We start from the raw sequence: 19,501 nt of genomic DNA, 5'->3' as shown, positions 1-19,501 counted from the left end.
CACACTTCCTCGAAAGAAGGAGAAGACCCGCTACACACTGGAAGAAAAATCTTAGCAAGTCACATATCCAACCAAAGACTTGTATCCAGAACGTATAAAGAAATCTCCAAACTCGACAATGAGAAGCCACACTATCCAATGTAAAACTGGGCAAAGACAGCCACAGCCAACTTCACCCAAGAAGGCGTAAGGATGTCAAGTAAACACGTGAAAAGACATTCAACATCGTGAGGCAGGAGGGGGTGTGAAACAGGGAAGAGATAAGATTACACCCCTGTTTGGCCAAAATAAAAGAAAAAAAAAAAACCCTGCTAATACCAAGGCCAACGAGTACGCAATGGAGCTCTCCTACACTGGGAATCTAAATGGCATAACTACCCTGGAAAACAGCTTAATATTCATAATGTTAATTTTACATGTACCGTATGACCCAGAAGGCTGGCCCCTGGAGAAAGGAAAACATATGTTAACCCCCAAATCCTAGAAGCTAACGTTTCTAGACGCTCTACCAGAAACTGTCACACACTGGACACAACTCAAATGCCCTTCAACAGGTGAATGGGTGAAGAAACTGATGTCTCTATCGAAAGTGACACCACTCAGCACTAAAAGGGACAAAGTACTGTTACCTACAACAACTCAGATGAATCCTGAGGTCATCGTGCTGGGTGAAAGACGTCGGTCTCAGAAGTTTCCCTACCGTGCGATGCCACTTATATGACGCTCTTGAAAAGACAGAACTACAGAGACGAGAAACATTTCAGGGATGGCCAGAGGAAAGAGAGGTGCTATAAAGGGATGGCTTGAGGGAACACCGTGGGGTGAAGGGATCGTTCTTTATCCTGATTACGTAGTGGTTACACAAATCTATACGTCCGTTAAAAGTCATAAAACTACATCAGAAGGGGAAAAAGTCAATTTCATCGTATAATCCGTCTTTAATGCAGGTATCCTGGGAAGGGTTTAACCTTCTACGTCAGCCCAGCTGTGTTCAGTAAAAGCGTTTGAAATCAGAAAAAAAAAAAAAAAAACAATTAAGTGGTTCCTGCCTAGAAATCCTGTGCTCCTTCTCGAATGTGGGGTAGGTATCAGTAACACGCATGTGCCCTGTCGGGGTGGAGCTTTGGGGGCGGCTGGCAGCACCCGGAGGCCTGAAATGGACGGGGACAAAGGTAGGTGAAGCCAGACAGCAGCCAAGGGGGAAGGGACACAGAGGACTGGCCAGCTCAGGAGACCCTCTCTCCAAATATCCTAGAGCGGGGTGACTCCCAAAAGAGGAGGGCACGGAACAGATCCTTCTGTAGCCTCGGTAGGGTGACCTGTTGACGGTTGTTGGCACCTATTTACCTGTCTGTCTCCTCCCCTGAGGGCAGGGCTGGAATGTTATGTATCTTTGAATCACCAAAATGTCCAGCGTGAGGAAGGAAGGAAGGAAGGAAGGAAGGAAGGAAGGAAGGAAAGGGGAAGAAAAGAAGGAAGGAAGGGAGGGGAGGCAGGGAGGGGAGGGAGGAAGGGAGGAAGGAAGGAGGAAAGAGTGGGTGGAGGGAAGGAGGGAGGGAGGGAGGAAGGAAGGAGGAAAGAGTGGGAGGAGGGAAGGAGGGAGGGAGAGACAAAAGGGAGGAAGGAAGAAAGGAAAAGAACAAACACATCCGATTCTTCCTGTGAGGAGGTCAGAAGAGGGTCCAGCTCAGGCAGGGAGAGCCTTGAGCAGCATTTACACACACCCCTCACGGACTTGATCGCGGCCCCATCCCAATCACCCAAGGCACAGGAAGGTGCTGCTATTTTAGCGAGACACTGGGACGCGGTATAAATATTAACAGAAGAGTTGCTTAAACATATTTCTTTGGGATCACTGCTAGTTCCCAAATTCCATAACACTAGTATTATTAATAGAGGACTTGGTTAAATAACATACTACAATATTTCTGTTGGATTCCTTATATTCACAACTGAGTGCTTGGGGATTCATAAAGGAGGAAGGGAAGGGTTTATGCTTTCCTACGGTCTTTTCCTTCCGTCTCCTGATCAAGGCCACCATCGCAGACTTTGCCTCTTGAACCAGGATCCCCTCCAGCCTCCCCCACCGCCCCCACTCCCACCCCACCTCCCCCTCCAGCCCCTCCACCCCTTTGCCAAAACCTACCTCCCCTCCATCATTCTTTTTCCCGATTCCTACGTGTCCTTCAAGACTCATCCTGGCCATCGCCTCCTTCGAGAAGCCTCTCCCTCCCATCTCAGTTGCCACTCTAGGCCAATCTGTGTTTAAGACGATCGTCCTTTGAATTCTCGAAGAGTTTTTCCTTCTGGATTGCTAGTGTTAGTTTCCTTGCCTTTCTTTTGCCACAAAAATTGTACAGTTCGTTGAGGTCATCTCTTTATTTACAGTGCCTCGCCTGAAATATGCCCGGCGTGTAACAGGCACACAATAAATATTTGATGAAGCGATGAATGCATGAATCTTTTTAATCATTCAAAAACTAACAAGTCTTAATCCTTTGACATTTTGCAATTGTGGTGACTATTTTTTGTGAGATTGCATTTATCAGCAAACCTCGTGAAGTCGACTTCTCCACCTGCAGATCCAGTGTAATTTACACACCACCCGAAGATTGCTGCCGGCCAAGGAGGGCCACGGAACAATGGAAGTGAACTTCAAATGGTAACACTACCTCACAGGAGCCACGAGATGGCAGCCGCAGCCCAGGAGCAGGCGGCTTCTGGCCTCTGACCGTGCCCTCACCCAGGAGGTCGGGTCTTTGGCCGGGTCCCCCTCCCAGCACCTGCACAGCTCCTCCCCAGGGACTCAGGCTTCCTGGAGGGTCCGATGTCCCTGAGTCACCCCCCAGAAGATGTCCCTTCCTCCTGGCTCCACTCTCACTGGCTCCTGTAAACTCTACAAGCCCCTTCAGGGGGCTCTTCAGGCCCCCACCCCTCCAGCCCCCACCCCACATTATAAAATTCCCTTTGCAGCGGGCGCTCCTGAATCCCCCCTCACAGGACCTGGCCTGGCTGTTCCATTAATTTGTAAGGGACCAAGAAAGGGGGTGTAATAGCTCCTTGGGTGCCCCCGCTCCGCCGCCACCCAAGGAAAGGAGGACATCTTGAGAACTGTCACGGACAAGAAGAAAGACGGATAGGTATAGACAAGGAAAAAGAGGGCCAGAAGAGACAAGAAGAAAGAGAGGAGCTGAGATGACAGTGGCTGGAGGAGAAGGCCTTAGTCACAGTCCTAGGCTCTGTGCAGATGCCTGAGCCAGCCGGGGGGACCGGGAGGGAGACGCCTTCAAGAGGACCAAGGCGCCGGACCGGGAGAGATGTGGGGCCATGGAACCCCATCTCGTTGGCTGTGGTGCCCCCATGGAGCACAGGGGGTTCCTCTCTCCCACACCCACAGAACTGCCTTCCCTTTTATGTCCTCTATGTCCGTATCTGTCTTCTTTGCTCTTCCCTCGGGTACAGTCTGGGTCAGAAGCATCACTGGGGTGCTAATATCCTATTAGCATATTCTCCAAAAGCGATGGTGTTTGGGTTTTTTACTTTCTTTTTTTTTTTTAAGATAGCGAGCTGCCATGATGGTTATGAAATCATAACGAAAAGGCATGGAAGTGGGGTGCCTTGGTGGCTTAGTCGGTTAAGCACCCGACTTCGCTCGGGTCATGATCTCACGGTTCATGGGTTCGAGCCCCGCGTCGGGCTCTGTGTTGACCGCTCAGAGCCTGGATCCTGCTTCGGGTTCTGTGTCTCCCTCTCTTCCTGCCCCTCCCCCGCTCACGCCGTCTCTCTCTCTCTCTCTCAAAAAATAAATAAACATTAAAAAAATTTTTAAAAAAAGACATGGAAGCAAATAGTGTAAAAGACAGGGTGTCAATGCAGACACCCCCTCATTCGTCTTGCAGCCCCGCAGCCAATGATACGCCCCTCGCTGCTTCCCTCCCCACATTAGAATCCAGCTCCCCATCTGGAGGGGCCCTGGCAGGAGCCACTCAGGGCCCCACGGCAGCTCCTAAGGGCTCAGAGACCTGCGGCCCGCCTGGGAGTCCCTATTAGGGAATCCCCATGACACAATGGGGGACGCAGGGAGCGGAGGATGGAAATGATCGCTGCACCCGGGGTCGCCAGTCGCAGTGACCCATCCTACCGGCACGACCGAGGACTGAGAAGCACATACCCAACTCGGACCTGCCTGTGTCACGGGGCTGCCATGAGGACCCCGTGGCACGTAGGCAAAAGGCCTCCATACGTTGTCAGTGTTCCCTCGGCCATTTGTCCCACACTGACCGGGTGCCTCTTCCAGGCCAAGGCACCGTCCTGGGACCCCAGGCTACAGTGAACTGGAGATAAAGCCCTTGCAGAATGGAGGGAAATGCGTCACGGCATCACGGAGGAGGCAGCCAGCCGAATCCAGAAGGCGGGGAGTTGGCTAAGTCAGACAGCCTGGCATCTTCGGGAACCGAACGGCGTGGGCAAGAACAGGGAGTGGCTGCCACAGAGGAAACGAAACTCGGGAGGCATCGCCAGAAGGGCTGGCGCTGGCCAGGATCCCGCTTTCTGGACACCTGACCATCAAAAGGTGGTTTGGAGACAACCAGGGGCGTGTGAATGTGGATTGAGTGTTACCATTAAGTAGAGTGCTTACGTTTCACACGTGATTATGATGGCAGCTGTCAGCTGTAAAAAGAGCAAGGAAGGGAGGAAGGAAGTCCTCATCTGTTAAGAGATACACATCTCTACTTGCAGGGATTAACTACAGGACAAAGGTCTGGATTTGCTTATAACACTAAAAAAAAATGTAGGAGGGAGTTAAGCGGAACAGAAAAAGCGTTGACAATTGAGGCTGGACAGTGGGTATATGAGGGTTTGTTAGAGAACTGTTTTCTCCATTTTGGGGTATGCTAAACTTTCCTTATTTTTAAAATCTTTATTTATTTATGTTGAGAGAGAGAGAGAGAGAGAGAGAGCAGGGGAGGGACAGAGAGACAGGGAGACAGAGAATCTCAAGCAGGCTCCGCACCATCCGCCCAGAGCCCGACACAGGGCTTGAATGTACGAACCACGAGATCATGACCTGAGCTGAAGCCAAGAGTCAGACACTCAACCGAATGAGCCACCCGGGCGCCCCTCCACAGTTTTTTTTTATTTAAAAACGCACGCCAACAAGTTTTGGAGGACTGTGGCAGGACAGATGATCATCAAGAACAGAAGAAAGGCTGTGGATGCCCAGAGGAGGAGATGTGGACCCAAGGAGGGGAGCTTGGGGAAGTGAGAGAAGAGGTGAGACCAGATCGGGTCCAAGTGGGCAGAAGGGACATTCCAGGCAAGGAGAGCCCATGTGTATGGGCACAGAGGCTCCGGATGCTTCTATTAAGGTGACTGGATGATCCTGCTTTGCTTGGAACTGGCCTGGTTTAGCACTGGAAGTCCCCGTGCTGTGTCCCAGAGACCTGGGTGGCTGGTCACCCCACCAATCCCACCCTGGAGCATTGGGCTAGCCGGGCAAGACGGAGCAGAGCTGAGCCGGAGCGGCTGGGAGCTTCGAGATGCAGGATAAGAGGGCTGAGGGCCATCACCTGGGCAACGCCAGGCCAGCTTCCTGCCCCTTGCGTAGCACAAAGTTACAGCATCCCTCTCTGCGGGGATGGCTGGAGTCCACTGCCCGGGGACCAAGCCGGCTTCTCACGCCTCCTCATCCGTCTCTCCGGCGATGAGGCTGCAGACAGCACGACTTCAACCCTGGACACTGTCTCCTGGACCCCAATCCCCCTTAATCCACATACGTGCTTATATGTGCACATACATACACACGAGTGCACAGACCTACATGTATGTCGTATACGTGCACAGACGACATTACATAGCTTTGTTCATTAAGCACTTGCTATGTGCATTTGCTTATTCAACCCTCACATAAACCCCCTGGGGTAGTCATGAGCACATCTACTCAATGAGTGAAGGAATCAAGGCTCAGAGAAGTTGAGTGACTCGTCCAAAGTCAAATATAAGGACAGCAACATACCTCACATGCCTACGTCAGAGGGCTCTGTGGGGCAAGTGGTGAATTATTACGCATACAAAGCATGTATCCTGGCGTCTGACGTAGACAAAAGTGCTCAGTAAGGGCCGATCTCGCCCACGACCATGTGACGCCACATTCCCACACCCTGTGGACAGTGGAGGAAGCATAGGCGTCTGGACTCGGGGGAAGAAAATGAACGATTATTTGCGTTGCGGAATAATTCACCCCCGTGTGTCTTCACAGGAGAAACGGATCTTACACAGATTTGAGCGTAGAGGTGAGAGGCAGCAACAGAAGGGCATCCCCCAAAGCCTTCCGGTCAAGTTCCCAGGGACACTCACCCCCTGAGAAGACACCACGCGGCTCTCACGGTCTCTTGCCGTGTATTACACGGCCCGCCCGGCCATCTGTCTGGGGTCTTTCCAGTCTGGAAATTTCCTGTTCATGTCAGGGGTACAGAATTCAAGATGGCAGACATGGAATATTCCCACGCCTGCCTCGGTCTTGCGTTTGCCAGCTCACTCCTTGGGGAGCCTCTACGGGGGAGCATGGGGGAAGCCCCCCAGTGTACTGGGGCCAGTGGCAAGGACCCTCCCCTACCCTGAGCCGCACAGCCAGTGCGGAGCAATGGCTGCTCCCATCCTCCAGTTAGTGGAGAAGGGCAGGGCCAGTCTGGCGCTCAGGGTCTCGGGCAATTTTGTCGGCTTCTGGGTGCCCCTTAGCACCTTGAGGGTGGCCAAGCCAACCCTTCGTAAGCAGCTTCTATAAGCCCAACTGCAGAGGTAGGAACACCAGCCCCACCATTGCAAAGGCTGCCATCGTCTTCTTTCCATCACTAGCACGAAAAGCCACAGGGGCATAACCGGTTCAGAGATGCCTGGGCCTGGGGTGGGTCCCATATGTCGTCAACATATGGCACCCACCCACAGGCACTGGGCGGGGGGGTGGGTTGGTTCCCAGAGGCGTCCCTGCCACCTTGGAACCGAGGACGTTAAATAAGCATACACCTGCCCTCTCTGACTTCCGGAACAAACAGAGCTCCCAGATCTCATTGTCACGGCCTGCCCCGTAGAGCGCGTGCAGAGCCTCTGAGCCCACCCTCTGGTAGCCCCACTGCCATCTCCTCCACCACCATCACGCAGTCCACCGACCCGGAAACTCCAGCTCTCCCGATTCCCGAGAAGCGGCCCTGCCCAGAGACCAACCGAAGGCACATCTCCTCCAAAACTCGAAGACAGACCGCACAGAAGCTTCATTAATTTTGCACAAGATTCGTCTAATAGTGGCTGAGCAGAGAGGAGACAAAGCCACCGGACGTTGCCTGTGCCAGCAGCCCGCCAAGGGTTAACCCATTAGCCCATATCCTGGTGAGCTCATCCCCACTCGAGCCTGCTCAGTGGCTGGGATTCACTGCTCACCAGCTCCTGGAGGGGGCCGGGGAGGCTTTCTCCAGGGCTGGGATGAACAACTTGAACAGAAACTCATTGCCGGGTGCCTCCCCCACCGTGCAAGCTGCCTCTGATTCCCAGGTTCACCGTCCTCTCCTGGGACCCTGAGGACAGTAAGTAAGGAGGGGACTGGTCCCCTCCGCCCTTCCGTTTCCCCGGAGAAACGAGATGATTTTTCACTGTGCTTTAGAGCGTGTTCAGTCTTGGAACTGGAATTGGGAAGGCCGATGTGAATGAGGGGTAAAGGAGATGGGGGCTGTGCCTGGGGACGGGGGGTGGGGGGAAGCGGCTACCGGCAGGCTGGGGGGACCGCCCAGGGAGAGTGGTGGCAGGAGAGGAGGGGGCGCCCTGCTATGCACCTGGGAGAGCAGAAGCTGTGTGCAGACAGCTAGATGTACGGCATCCAGCCTTTACCCCTGGCAGCTGGCCGGGGCGGGCTTCGTCCCAAAAGGCGAAACCGGGACAGGAACGTGCAGGGTGAACGTGTGCCACGGGGACCAATCCTCCCCGTGAAAGCAGACGTTATCACCTGAGCTATTTTTTTCCACCTCGTTACTGGGCAGGGTCTGGACGCTGGCCCGGTGACACGAAGAGGGAGGTGAATGGCACTGTCTGGGTGGAGTATGGCCTTTGGGGAACTTCCCTTCCCAGAAGTGCTGTGAGCAGGTGACAGATGGGTGGCCGAGCCGTGGGGACAGCGGCAGCGCGTTCAGAAACGTTTGCTGTAGCCTCTACGTTATCAGCCCAGGTGCCGGGTCCCGCTCACCTCATCAGAAGGGGGTCACTGGTGGGGACTCCGGCGGAGAGAGAGAGCACGACCCTCCGTGTCTCAGGAATGTCACAGACAGACCCACGCTTGGGTCTTTCTCAGGAATAACCAATCGTGTTATTTACGCCACTTGTATTTTGTGGCCTGCCCTCCCCCTCTTCTCCCACCGGGTGACCCTGCTCTCTGGCCCCAGCATCCATCAAGGTGGGGGGGGCCCTCTCTCCGAGCTCTGCTTTCCGTCCTTATGCTTCCCAGAATAGCCCCAGCTCCTGCCAGGGGAGGGACAGACAACTCCAGGCCCAAGCACAGCGGGGTCCCTTAGGAGGGTTCCGAGACCGCTTAGCGGGATGCCCAGCCCAGATCCAATTTCTCATAAACAACAAAAGAAACTTTTGGTGTCTGTCTCACGTGGGATAACGCACATTCTTATACCCCAGAAAAAAAAAAGCACTTGTTTTTTTTATCTGAAATTCAGATTTACTGGCACCCTGTCATTTTATTGGCGAAATCTAGCAATGTGATACTATGGACCGAGTTCTGGCACATTCAGAGAAGGGCGCGGCCAGCAAAGGGCCGAGGCGAGGATGTGCGGGAAGGCGCTGGTGGGAAGCCAGGAATGGGGGGCAGTGAAGACGGGAGACGGGGAAAGACAGGGCTCCCATCTCTGAGAAAGCATGGTCCAGGGTGTGGGGCAGGCGGTTCTGGACCTTAGTTTCCCTATCTGTGAAATGGGAGGGATTAGGATAGTGCTGCCCCCCCCCGCCCCCCGAGAGCCAGGAGGCAAAGGGACCAGGCGTTTTAGCTCCATCTGAGTGACAGTGGTGGGGACTCTGTGTCCTCTCCGGCCGCTCCGGCCCCTGCTCAGGGGCCCCGGCTCCAGCCCCTGGCCTCCTCGATGGCTCTACCCAGCACCGCCAGGCCTTACCCGGCACCCAGTGCAGCCACCACTGGACTTCAGTGTGCTGCCTGGGCCCCATTCCCAGTGTCCTCCCCACTCACCGTTCCCTCGGTTTGGAAAGAACATTGAAACTGTCCCCAGGCGGAGCAGGATAGGCTCGAACTCAGGCTCTGGAGCCACCCAGACTCCCAAACTCCCCTTCTGACCCTGGCTCGCTACTCACCGCTGAGTAACTTTGGGCAAGCCACTTAACCTCTCTGATGCTTAGCTTCCTCACCATTGACAGATGCCAGTCCATTAGAGGCCAGGGGTGGGGGCGTGGGCAGCATGCCCGCCTGGCCCCTCATAGCTGCCTCAGCGCCCCCCACCCCGCTTTGCCAATCCGACCCTACCAGCCCCGCTCAGGTCAGGGGGTGTTGTTGCCAACAATCGGGTGGAAGAAACAGGACTAGGCCCTTGATGCTGGCCAGTTCTCACCTTCCCCGCCCCCACAGTCCCAACCAGAGACAGGAAAGCAAGCAAATTCGCAGGGTGAGCTCCACTTGCCCGCAAAACCCTCTCCTCCTTCTCCTGCCAAAGCTCCCCTGCTTTTTGAATTATTTAACTTAACAAGCGTCTGCTGTGTCCCCAGACTCAGCAAAGCACCGAGCACTGAGCGAACCTACTGGAGAGCGTAGGGAGTTGAGAAAGCCCCAGCCCCAGCCCCTCAAGGGATCTGGGAGGGGACTGAACGCTCTCAGTCCCAAAGAAGGTACAGACACTGTCTGCTCACCTCCAGGGCACTAATTCACTCACTTCCCTTCCAACCTCCATTCCCTACATTTCAGACGCTCAGGGAATCTGCTGGAGGACAAGTATTTGGTCCTTATTATCCGGGACACTCGCTGCCGCTCACCAGCTTGCATAATCCACACACACACACACACACACACACACACACACACACACGGCACCAGACCATTTGCACGTTGGCGGATGAATAGGTGACCTCGTGAGAAAAAGCCCAAATCTTCCAGCCAGTTATCTCCCCTCTCGCTGGAGACATCTCTTCATCTCATTTGTCAGAGACACCACTGAGCGAGCAACTATGCGCAGAAGAGTGAAGGAACGCGCACGCCCTGAGCTCCTCTGCAGGGAGGGAGACTGGCTTCCTAGTATCTAGCAGAGGATAGCACACGGGAGTTGTCGCAAAGCATTGTGGTGTAGGTGAGCACTGTTTGCGGAGCACTGCATAGCAACCTGGGGGATACGAGGTCAACAGCCCCACGCGGAAATGACACATGTAGACGGGGTCTCCAAATAAGTGCACCATCACGAGCGCGTGGTAAATGAGTAGACCAGCTCTAACAAGATTAAGGGAGGGTCCTGTGGGTCCCTCCCTCCTGGAGAAGATCATTGAGGCCACCGGACCCAGTCTTTGCTCCATCCAGGGCCCCCTGGCTCACTGCAAGTCTGTTTCCCCTCAAGGGATGGTGTCTTTCCAGAAACAAGGTGGACAAACTCTTAGCTCTCTCTCTCTCTCTCTCTCATCTGCATTTTCTGTCCCAATTCCTAATTTCTCCAAGAAGCACCTTCTCTACCTTTCTGGATTTCCTCTTCATCAGTATCAGTTATACAGTCTTTCCTGTAAGAGCCAAGTGACTCCCTCACCTTCCAGATCTCCCTATAACATCTCCACCCTATTCTGGGGTCATTTTGCCTCTGCCCACACCTCTCATTTTCCTGGGTAACATGTTTCACCCTATCTATCTATCTCTCTATCCATCCATCCATCCATCCATCCATCCACCTTATCTATCTATCTATCTATCTATCTATCTATCTATCCATCCACTCTATCTATCTATCTATCTATCTATCTATCTATCTATCCATCCATCCATCTATCCATCCATCCATCCATCCATCTACCTTATCTATCTATCTATCTATCTATCTATCTATCTATCTATCTATCCATCCACTCTATCTATCTATCTATCTATCTATCTATCTATCTATCTATCCATCCATCCATCTATCCATCCATCCACCTTATCTATCCATCCATCCATCCATCCATCTATCTTTCTATTTAGAGAGCACACGCGTGGGGGTGGGGTAGAGAGACAGAGAAAGAGAGACAGAGAGAGAATCCCAAGTAGGCTCTACATCCAGCCCAGCACAGAGCCAGACATGGGGCTCCAAGTCACAACTCTGAGATCATGACCTGAGCCGAAATTAAGAGTCAGCCGCTCAACCAACGGAGCCAACCAGGCACCCGCTTCTTTCTTGCTCACGCCCATTTGCTGGATCCCCACATTCCATCATTCAGCCTCAACCCTTATCGACATTCTGCCATTCTCGGTTCCGCTGTATTTCCACCTACTCCCTACCATGACCCATCAATTATTTTTAGGGTTTTAATGGTCCTTTTATCTTTGGGGTGCAATGTACACACACGGAAACGCACAGGTCTTAGTGTGCCACATGGGCAGATGGGCTTCCCCCGCCACGAAACTCACACCAACACCACGCACAGAACATTTCCGTTTGCTCCAGGGAAATCCATTAGTTCCTTCCTGCAATTCCCTTCCCTACAATGACTGTTTTGAGTTTGTCGCCTTCAATTCGTTCTTAGAAGCTCCCAGAATGTCCTATAAATGGAAATAAACAACATATGTCCTCTTTCATAAATCTGATTTCTTTCACCCGGCATGTCTATGAGACTCATCCATGCCGCATGTGTCTCAAAAGTTTTGTTCCTTTTCCTTGTTCGTTCCTTTTTATTGCCTGGCATTCCGCTGTATGGATCCGCACTTTGCTGTTGGGTTGTTTCTGGTTGGGGTGCTGTGGGCGAAGGTCCTGTATGAATATTCTTACACAAGTCATTGGTAGGCATAGGCTTTCATGTCTCTTGGACAAATAATTAGCTGGGGGTGGAACTTCTAGGAGGAATAAGGTAGGTGTGCGTTTAACTTCATAAGAAACTCCCAAGCCTGTTATGTCCCCGCCATCAGCATACGAGAGGACTGCATGACTGCTCCCCGGTTCACCGTTTTTTTTTTTTTTTTTAATTTTTTTTTTTTTCAACGTTTATTTATTTTTGGGACAGAGAGAGACAGAGCATGAACGGGGGAGGGGCAGAGAGAGAGGGAGACACAGAATCGGAAACCGGCTCCAGGCTCTGAGCCATCAGCCCAGAGCCCGACGCGGGGCTCGAACTCACGGACCGCGAGATCGTGACCTGGCTGAAGTCGGACGCTTAACCGACTGCGCCACCCAGGCGCCCCCCGGTTCACCGTTTTAAATACTAACCATTCTAGTGAGCGTGTGGCTGTATCTCCTGGTGGTTTTAATTTGCATGTCCCTGTTGAGTATCAGCAGCGAGCACTTTTTCATGGGGTTCTTGTCCATCTGTTTACCTCCCTTTGCAATGGTATGTCTAAATATTTTGCCCATTTTATTTATTTTTTTTAAATATTTTTTAATGTTTATTCATTTTTGAGAGAGAGACAGAGCTTGAGCGGGGGAGGGGCAGAGCGAGAGGGAGACACAGAATCAGAAGCAGGCTCCAGGCTCTGAGCTGTCAGCACAGAGCCCGACGCGGGGATCGAACTCGAACCATGAGGTCAAGACCAGAGCTGAACTCGGACGCTTAACCGACTGAGCCACCCAGGGGCCCCTCTTCTCAGTGGCTTTTAACGAACAGGAGTTTTCAGTCACGATGAGGTCTTACTTGGTCAAGATTTAATTCTTGGTTATTGCCTGCTCTGCCCTGAGGACGCTCGCCTGCCTCCAGATCACAACGGTATTCTCCTCTGTTTCCTTCTAGAATCTTTACAGTTTTAGCTTTTATGTTCATGTTCTGCCCGTGATCTGTCTCAGATTAATTTTTTTGTTGATGCGGTGGGGTGGGGTCGAGTTTCATTTTTTTCCCTTTGGAACATCAGTTGGTCCACACTGTTTGTCCAAAGGACTTTCTTTTCCCAGTCGAATTGCTCCTGTTGTCAAAAGGCATTTGTCCTTGGTTATCGTCTAGCTTGCCGGGTCAGTTGCTAGACACCGTGGGCTGACTTCCTAAAAGTCAGACTTACAGATACCAGGTTGGCTTCCTGGGCTGATTCCTGCAGACTGTGGGTCAGAGTTCTGACTTTATATGTGGTCTGGTCATTGTCTATATGTATATTCAGACTCCCATTATCATAAGCTTTTGCAAACATACACAAAAGTAGAGAGGTAGTATTATAATGAACTTCTAGATAGCCACCACCCAGATTTAATAATATTAAGCATTTTGTCATATTGCATCCAGAGTTTAATGTTTTTGTGTGAATCACAGCATCACAGCATTTCTCCCCTGTATGATGTTTCAAGACGCATCTCCGTATCTTTAAGACATTTGCTTTTGGGGGCGCCCTGGGTGGCTCAGTGGGTTGAGTGTCCAACTTTGGTTCAGGTCATGTTCTCGCAGTTCACAAGTTCGAGCCCCATGTCAGGCTCTGTGAGGACAACTCGGAGCCTAGATACTGCTTTGGATTCTCTCTCTCTCTCTCTCTCTCTCTCTCTCTCTCTCTCTCTCTGCCCCTCACCCACTCACGCTGTCTCTCTCTCAGAAGTAAATAAACATTAAAGAAAATTTAAGACATTTGCTTTTGTGTCCACAATAGCGTTACCAAATACAAATTTTTATTTTTTAATTGTTTTAATTTTTATGTTTATTATTTTTGCGACAGAGAGAGTGCAAGTGGGGGAGGGGCAGAGAGAGGGGGACCGAGGATCCGAAGCGGGTTCTGTGCTGACAGCAGCAAGCCCGATGCGGGGCTCGAACTCACGAACTGCAAGATCACGACCTGAACAGAAGTCAGATACTCAAGCAACTGAGCCACCCAGGCGCCCTGCAAATACAAATTCTTAATTCTTAGTGTCATCTAACCCAATCCAAATTCAAACTTCCTTAAAATTATCCCCAGATGTCTTTATATAATGGGTCTGTTCTAGTCAGAATCCAAAAAGGGGAACACGTTGCCCTTAGTTACGCCTTTTAATTATCTCTGTTTAAACATTTTATTGCTATTTAATGTGCACACAGAAAACTAGTCATATCATGAATATACAGCACAGGCACACCCATGTAACCCGCGGTAGCCAGACCAAGAATCAGAACATTACAGCACCCCAGAAGTTTCCATCGTGTCCCCCACCCGCTACCCCCACCAAAGGGAACCACTATCCCTAACTGCAAATAGCACAGATTTTGAATTTTATGTAAATGAAATCTCATGTTATGTAAATGGGGTTTTATGTAAACGGAGGTGTGTCTGGCTTCTCTCGGTCAGTGTTGTGTTTGGAGACAAGTGCATGTCCGTTCGTGCTTGGGCTTGTCAGCTCGTGATTCTTTCCTTCTCGCGGCTGTGTGGTCCCAATCCAGGGAGCCATCTTGGCGCCAGCCTGCAGCCTGCCCAACCCCAATCGTGTGACTAAGTCTGCCTCCTGATGCTCCAAACATGGTCTCCAGGTTAGAGGGACCCATCCTCCCTTCTCAGATGGCTGCTCTGAGGGCTGAGCCCCACACTCAAATCTCTGGTGAGTCCAGAAGCCCCGGCATCTCCGGCCTTCCTTCCACTGTCTCCTCTGCCAGCCCAACTTTGGGGCCTCAGTCCTGGTCCACCTCCGAGACGTCAAGGACATTAAAGGTGGGTGTGTTCGTTTTGGGTGGGGGTTGCTGTACTAAATTACCACAGACTCAGTCACTTAAAACAACGAAAGTTTATTCTCTCATGGTTCGGGAGGTCAGAGTACAAAATCAAGGTGACGTCGCAGCTGGTTCCTTCCGGAGGTTCTGAGGGAGAAGCCATGCCATGCCTCTCTCCTCGCTTCTGGCCACTGCTGCAATCCTCAGCTGTCCTTGGCCTGTGGAAGCATCACTTCGACCTCTGCCTCTGTCTTCAGGAAGGCTTCCCTCTGTATGTCAAATTTTCCTCTCCTTCCTCTTAGAAGGACGTGGTCATTGGACTGGTCTCTTTGACAATGATCTCCTCTGCAGACCCTTGCCTTAATTACACCTGCAAAGACCTTTTATCCAAATAAGGTCACATTCTGAGGTTCTGGGTGGACAATTCAACCCACTGCAGGGAGGGAGGGACCCCCTGGCATCCAAAGGCAGCACGCTTTGGGCTGGATCTTCACCGCCAAGCGGTGGAAATGACTACCCAGAGAGAAAATCCTACTGGGGACGTCAATACATCCACATAAGAAGCCAGGCTGCACTAACCGGCACAAAGTCCCCTCGCTAGGACCTCATAACACGCTCTGTGATGCCCCTCCTTACCCCCAGCCCGTAGGGGAAAAGATCACTTTACAAACAGCTTCGCGGCTTATGCAAAGAGACCACAGGACCCAAGGGGAAGGGAACACCTGGGCGCCTTTACTTACAAAAGCACATCCGCCACATTCTTCAAAGTCATTGGACACAGAGATCCAAATAGCCTCTCTCTAGATGAGCGTACATGAACGTGAATATCTATATTCTGAAGGCAAGGCAATTTTACAGCTCTTATTTCCTCCGTGGCAAAGGGGAGGGGTCTATGACCGCTTGTGGTAGGAAGGGGGAGCATTATGGTTCGGGGACGGGGACGTGGGGGACAACACCAGGTCCAGTGGTTCAGGCCTGAGCTGCTGCAGGGGTGAGGGAGGATGGGAGGTGAGGGATTAAGTTTGAGATGAGCACTGGGAGGGAAGCGTTGGAGGAGAAACCATTCGCTCAGTGATGCTGCTGTTCGTGGAAGAGCCTTGATAAAGAGGAAGCAGCAGTTCCAGAGTGTTCCAAGCTCCGGACACCATCTCCTTTATCCCAAGTTGCCTTTCCTTTCTCTCTCTTTTTTTTTTAAAGTTTATATTTATTTATTTTGAGAGAGAGATGGAGAGCAATCGGGGGGAAGGTCAGAGAGACAGAGAGAGAGAGAGAGGGAGGGAGAATCCCAAGCAGGCTCTGCACTGCCAGCACAGAGTCCGATGCGGGACTTGAACCCACAAACTGTGAGATCATGACCCGAACCAAAATCAAGAGTCGGATGCTTAGCCAACCGACTGAGCCACCCAGGGGCCCCTATCCCAAGCTACCTTTCACCCAGGGGCCAATGCCATGATTTCCAGACATGCGCCCCTCTCCGTATCTGGGTCTGACTCACCCTATTTGGTGGGGGGAGCCCACTGTGACTGGGATGAACTGCCCACCTTCCCAAACACACCTTTTGCTGTTGGAAATTGCTCTCTGGTGCCCCACTCACACAGAGTAAACCTGATTTGAGTGGGGCCTGATCCAACAAGACACAGGAGAAGAGGTCGGAGGAAGAGTCTCGGGCCACCTGGAGGAGGGAAAGGGCGGGAGCTGAGGACCAAAGACAGTGGATCCAAGGAGGGAGGAGAGCAGGGGCTGGAGAGAGCGCTGCTTGGAGAAAGTCACCCCAGGCAGGCAGGGGCCCTGCAGAGAACAGATGGAGAGTCTGTGGCTCTGGGGACCTGGGAGGACAGAGTGGCCAGCACGGTCCTAGAGCTCAGCTCTGCCTGGACTTCATGTGGGGAGGCTCCGGGCTCTGCAAGGGAGAACGGAGACAAGCAGTGTCGTAAAGAAACGCGGATTTAGGGGCGCCTGGGTGGCTCAGTCGGTTAAGCATCCGACTCTTGGTTTTGGCTCGGGTCATGATCTCACGGGTCATGAGATCCAGCCCCACCCCTGCACTGACAGGGCAGAGCCTGCTTGGGATTCTCTCTCTCTCTCCCTCTCTCTCTCTCAAAATAAATAAACATTACAAAAAAGTGGTGGATTTATGCTCAGGATCATCGGGAGGGAGGGAGGAAGCAGAAAGGAAGTTGTCCTCTGACTTGCTCGCTCCCCGATGGGGATGTCGCATCTCTAGGGCACGAACCCTGCACCAGACCCTCTGGAGGCAAGTCAAGGACAGGAATCCAGGCGGTGACGGTGACTCGGTGAAGACCTCCCCTCCCCACCCCCCGGTTCTCCCAGCCTCCCCTTCCTCCCACACACAAAAAGTACCTAAAATACCAGGAAAAGTATCTAAATCCAGCCATTCATATCTCAGTGCCTTATTGCAAATACATAGGCATTGGCACTCGAACTTGATAAAGTTTTGTTTTTTTTTTTGAACGAAAGGTTTTAATGCTGCGTTCAAGGCCCCTGAGCTAGCACAGCTCTGGTGGAAAGCTTTGGCTTTCCAGGTAAGTGGTGCCTCTCGGAAGCTCCAGAACTGCTCTGCACAGGTGAACAGCCAGGGGAGGAGAGGGCTCTGGTGACCGAGAGGTACACACACGGGCTCTGGATGCGAAATCCAAACAGGTGGTGGGATCGACTCCACTCCTTTACCCGCTAAAGAATGGGAAGGTAGGAATCTGATTTGATGTAACTCATGAGGAGGGTGGGGAAAGGGGGCATTTAGATATCAAAAAGGTCACACTCTGAGCCCGGGGCATGACTGTCCAGTGCTGAAAAAGCACATAAAATCCTGGGCCGTGCTGTTCTCCAGTCCATACACAGTCTGGTGTTTTAAGAGCAAGAGAGGGGTGCCTGCGAGGCTCAGTCGGTTAAGCGTCCAACTTCGGCTCAGGTCACGATCTCGCAGTTCATGGGTTCGAGCCCTGCGTCGGGCTCTGCTGACAGCTCAGAGCCTGGAGCCTGTTTCGGATTCTGTGTCTCCCTCTCTCTGCCCCACCCACCATTTGTGCTTTGTCTCTCTCTCTCTCTCAAAAACAGATAAACATTAAAAAATTCTTTTAAAAAAGAGTAAGACAAAAAGCACACCAGGGAGTGGTTTCTTATTTATGTGGATCTCGTCTGACTTTCTTTTTGGCTTTAGCACAAAGCCAGGCATTGCCCTCCGCTGAGAGCCAGGCTGCAGACGGATGCTGAGAACAGGAAGGGCGTGTGAGGACCGCTTTGGCTTCACCCCTGCCTCTAACTGTTGCGGGTACCGGGTGCCCAGTCCCGAGGAGCCGTGACAATGGAGGCTCTCCCCAGGGCCCTGGAGGTCGAGGAGAAGTCTCCGGAATCCAAGGACCTGCTGCCCAGCCAGACCGCCAGCTCCCTGTGCATCAGCTCCAGAAGTGAGTCTGTCTGGACCGCCACCCCCAGGAGTAACTGGGAAATCTACCGTAAACCCATCGTCATCATGTCGGTGGGGGGCGCCATCCTGCTCTTCGGCGTGGTCATCACCTGCCTGGCCTACACCCTGCACCTGGGCAACAACAGCCTTAAGGTCCTTAAGATGATAGGGCCCGCCTTCCTGTCGCTGGGACTCATGATGCTGGTGTGCGGGCTGGTGTGGGTGCCCATCATCAAAAAGAAACAGAAGCAGAGACAGAAGTCCGTTTTCTTCCAGAGCCTCAAGTCCTTCTTCCTGAATCGCTGATGGCGGCCAACAGCTCGGTTCTCCCTGTCGCCCCGCCCCCTCCACCGGGAGGAGATTGACAAGGACATCAACAGCCCCATCTTCTTGGGGGTGGGGCTAGCCAGAAAGCAGACCAGCGAAGCCTCTTCCTGGCCCTGCGGGGAAGAGCTCAGGGCTCCGAGTGCAGCTGGAGGGGGCTGCTGGCTGTGTCTCATTTAGGCTCTCTGTAACTGCCCTGCCCCCCCTTAGACGCTGGCCGCAGGCATCCCCTTTCAAGGCTCACTCCCTGCTCCTGCATCCAGGTACCAGCCATCTAACTCTCTCCGCAGAGCGCTATGCATGTTGGGAAATTCCTCCGGCCAGGCCGTGCCCCAAGGAGAGCCTCCTGTTTCTGCATCTGAGTGCCTGAGCTGGATTCGCCCATTTGCACCCTTCTGGGACCCAAACTGACCGGTGGAGGTCCCTCTGAGTGACTGAGCTGGATTCGCCCATTTGCACCCGAACTGACTGGTAGAGGTCCCTCACAGAAGAGCCAGAAGACTGGTCTGGCTCCCTGTGTTCACCAGCCCCAGCTCTCTCTGTGGGCAAGATACTGATTGGCATTTCAAGAGACGAGACGAGTCACATGTATAAAACACGGCGAAGAGTGAACAGTAAGGGTGGCCAGGGAGAAACGCTTTGGAAGAAGGCGCGTCCCCCCCCCCCCGACCCCAGAAAAGGCGCTGGGAATCAGCCAGCTGAGGAAATTTAACTCCGGGTTATAGAGTTTTTACATCAGAGGCCATGTGGGCTGGACTGGGGGTGCCACAGTTTGACCTTCTAGCTCCCCTGTGGACTTGACGATTGGCCAAGCACAAGTGCATGTTGCCCTGACTCCCCCTTTCCCCCTGTCTGTTTACCCGGCCCCACCCCCAATTCTAGGACAGCAAGACAGAGACTGCAGAGGGATTCTGTAAGATTGTTCTGTCCTTCACCTCCATCGAGGAC

At 52.6% G+C, this 19,501-nt stretch overlaps 1 protein-coding gene across 1 annotated transcript; it reads left to right on the top strand.

Moving 5' to 3' along the window:
* The first annotated feature begins 7,458 nt into the window (after nt 1-7,458).
* PIRT (phosphoinositide interacting regulator of transient receptor potential channels) lies at nt 7,459-18,780 on the top strand. Its single transcript, XM_030295101.1, has 2 exons — nt 7,459-7,577; nt 17,984-18,780. The coding sequence occupies exon 2, from the start codon at nt 18,128-18,130 to the stop codon at nt 18,533-18,535; it is 408 nt and encodes a 135-aa protein (XP_030150961.1). The 5' UTR covers nt 7,459-7,577; nt 17,984-18,127; the 3' UTR covers nt 18,536-18,780.
* Nucleotides 18,781-19,501: the final 721 nt, after the last annotated feature.

This window comes from Lynx canadensis, chromosome E1 (assembly GCF_007474595.2).
Source record: "Lynx canadensis isolate LIC74 chromosome E1, mLynCan4.pri.v2, whole genome shotgun sequence".
Taxonomy (NCBI): Eukaryota; Metazoa; Chordata; class Mammalia; order Carnivora; family Felidae; genus Lynx; species Lynx canadensis.
Note: the sequence above shows the minus strand (reverse complement) of the source record. Positions and strands in the feature narration are given on the sequence as shown.

Excerpts from the sequence above, each read along its gene's own strand:
- PIRT (XM_030295101.1), top strand. The coding sequence starts at position 18,128 with ATGGAGGCTCTCCCCAGGGCCCTGGAGGTCGAGGAGAAGTCTCCGGAA.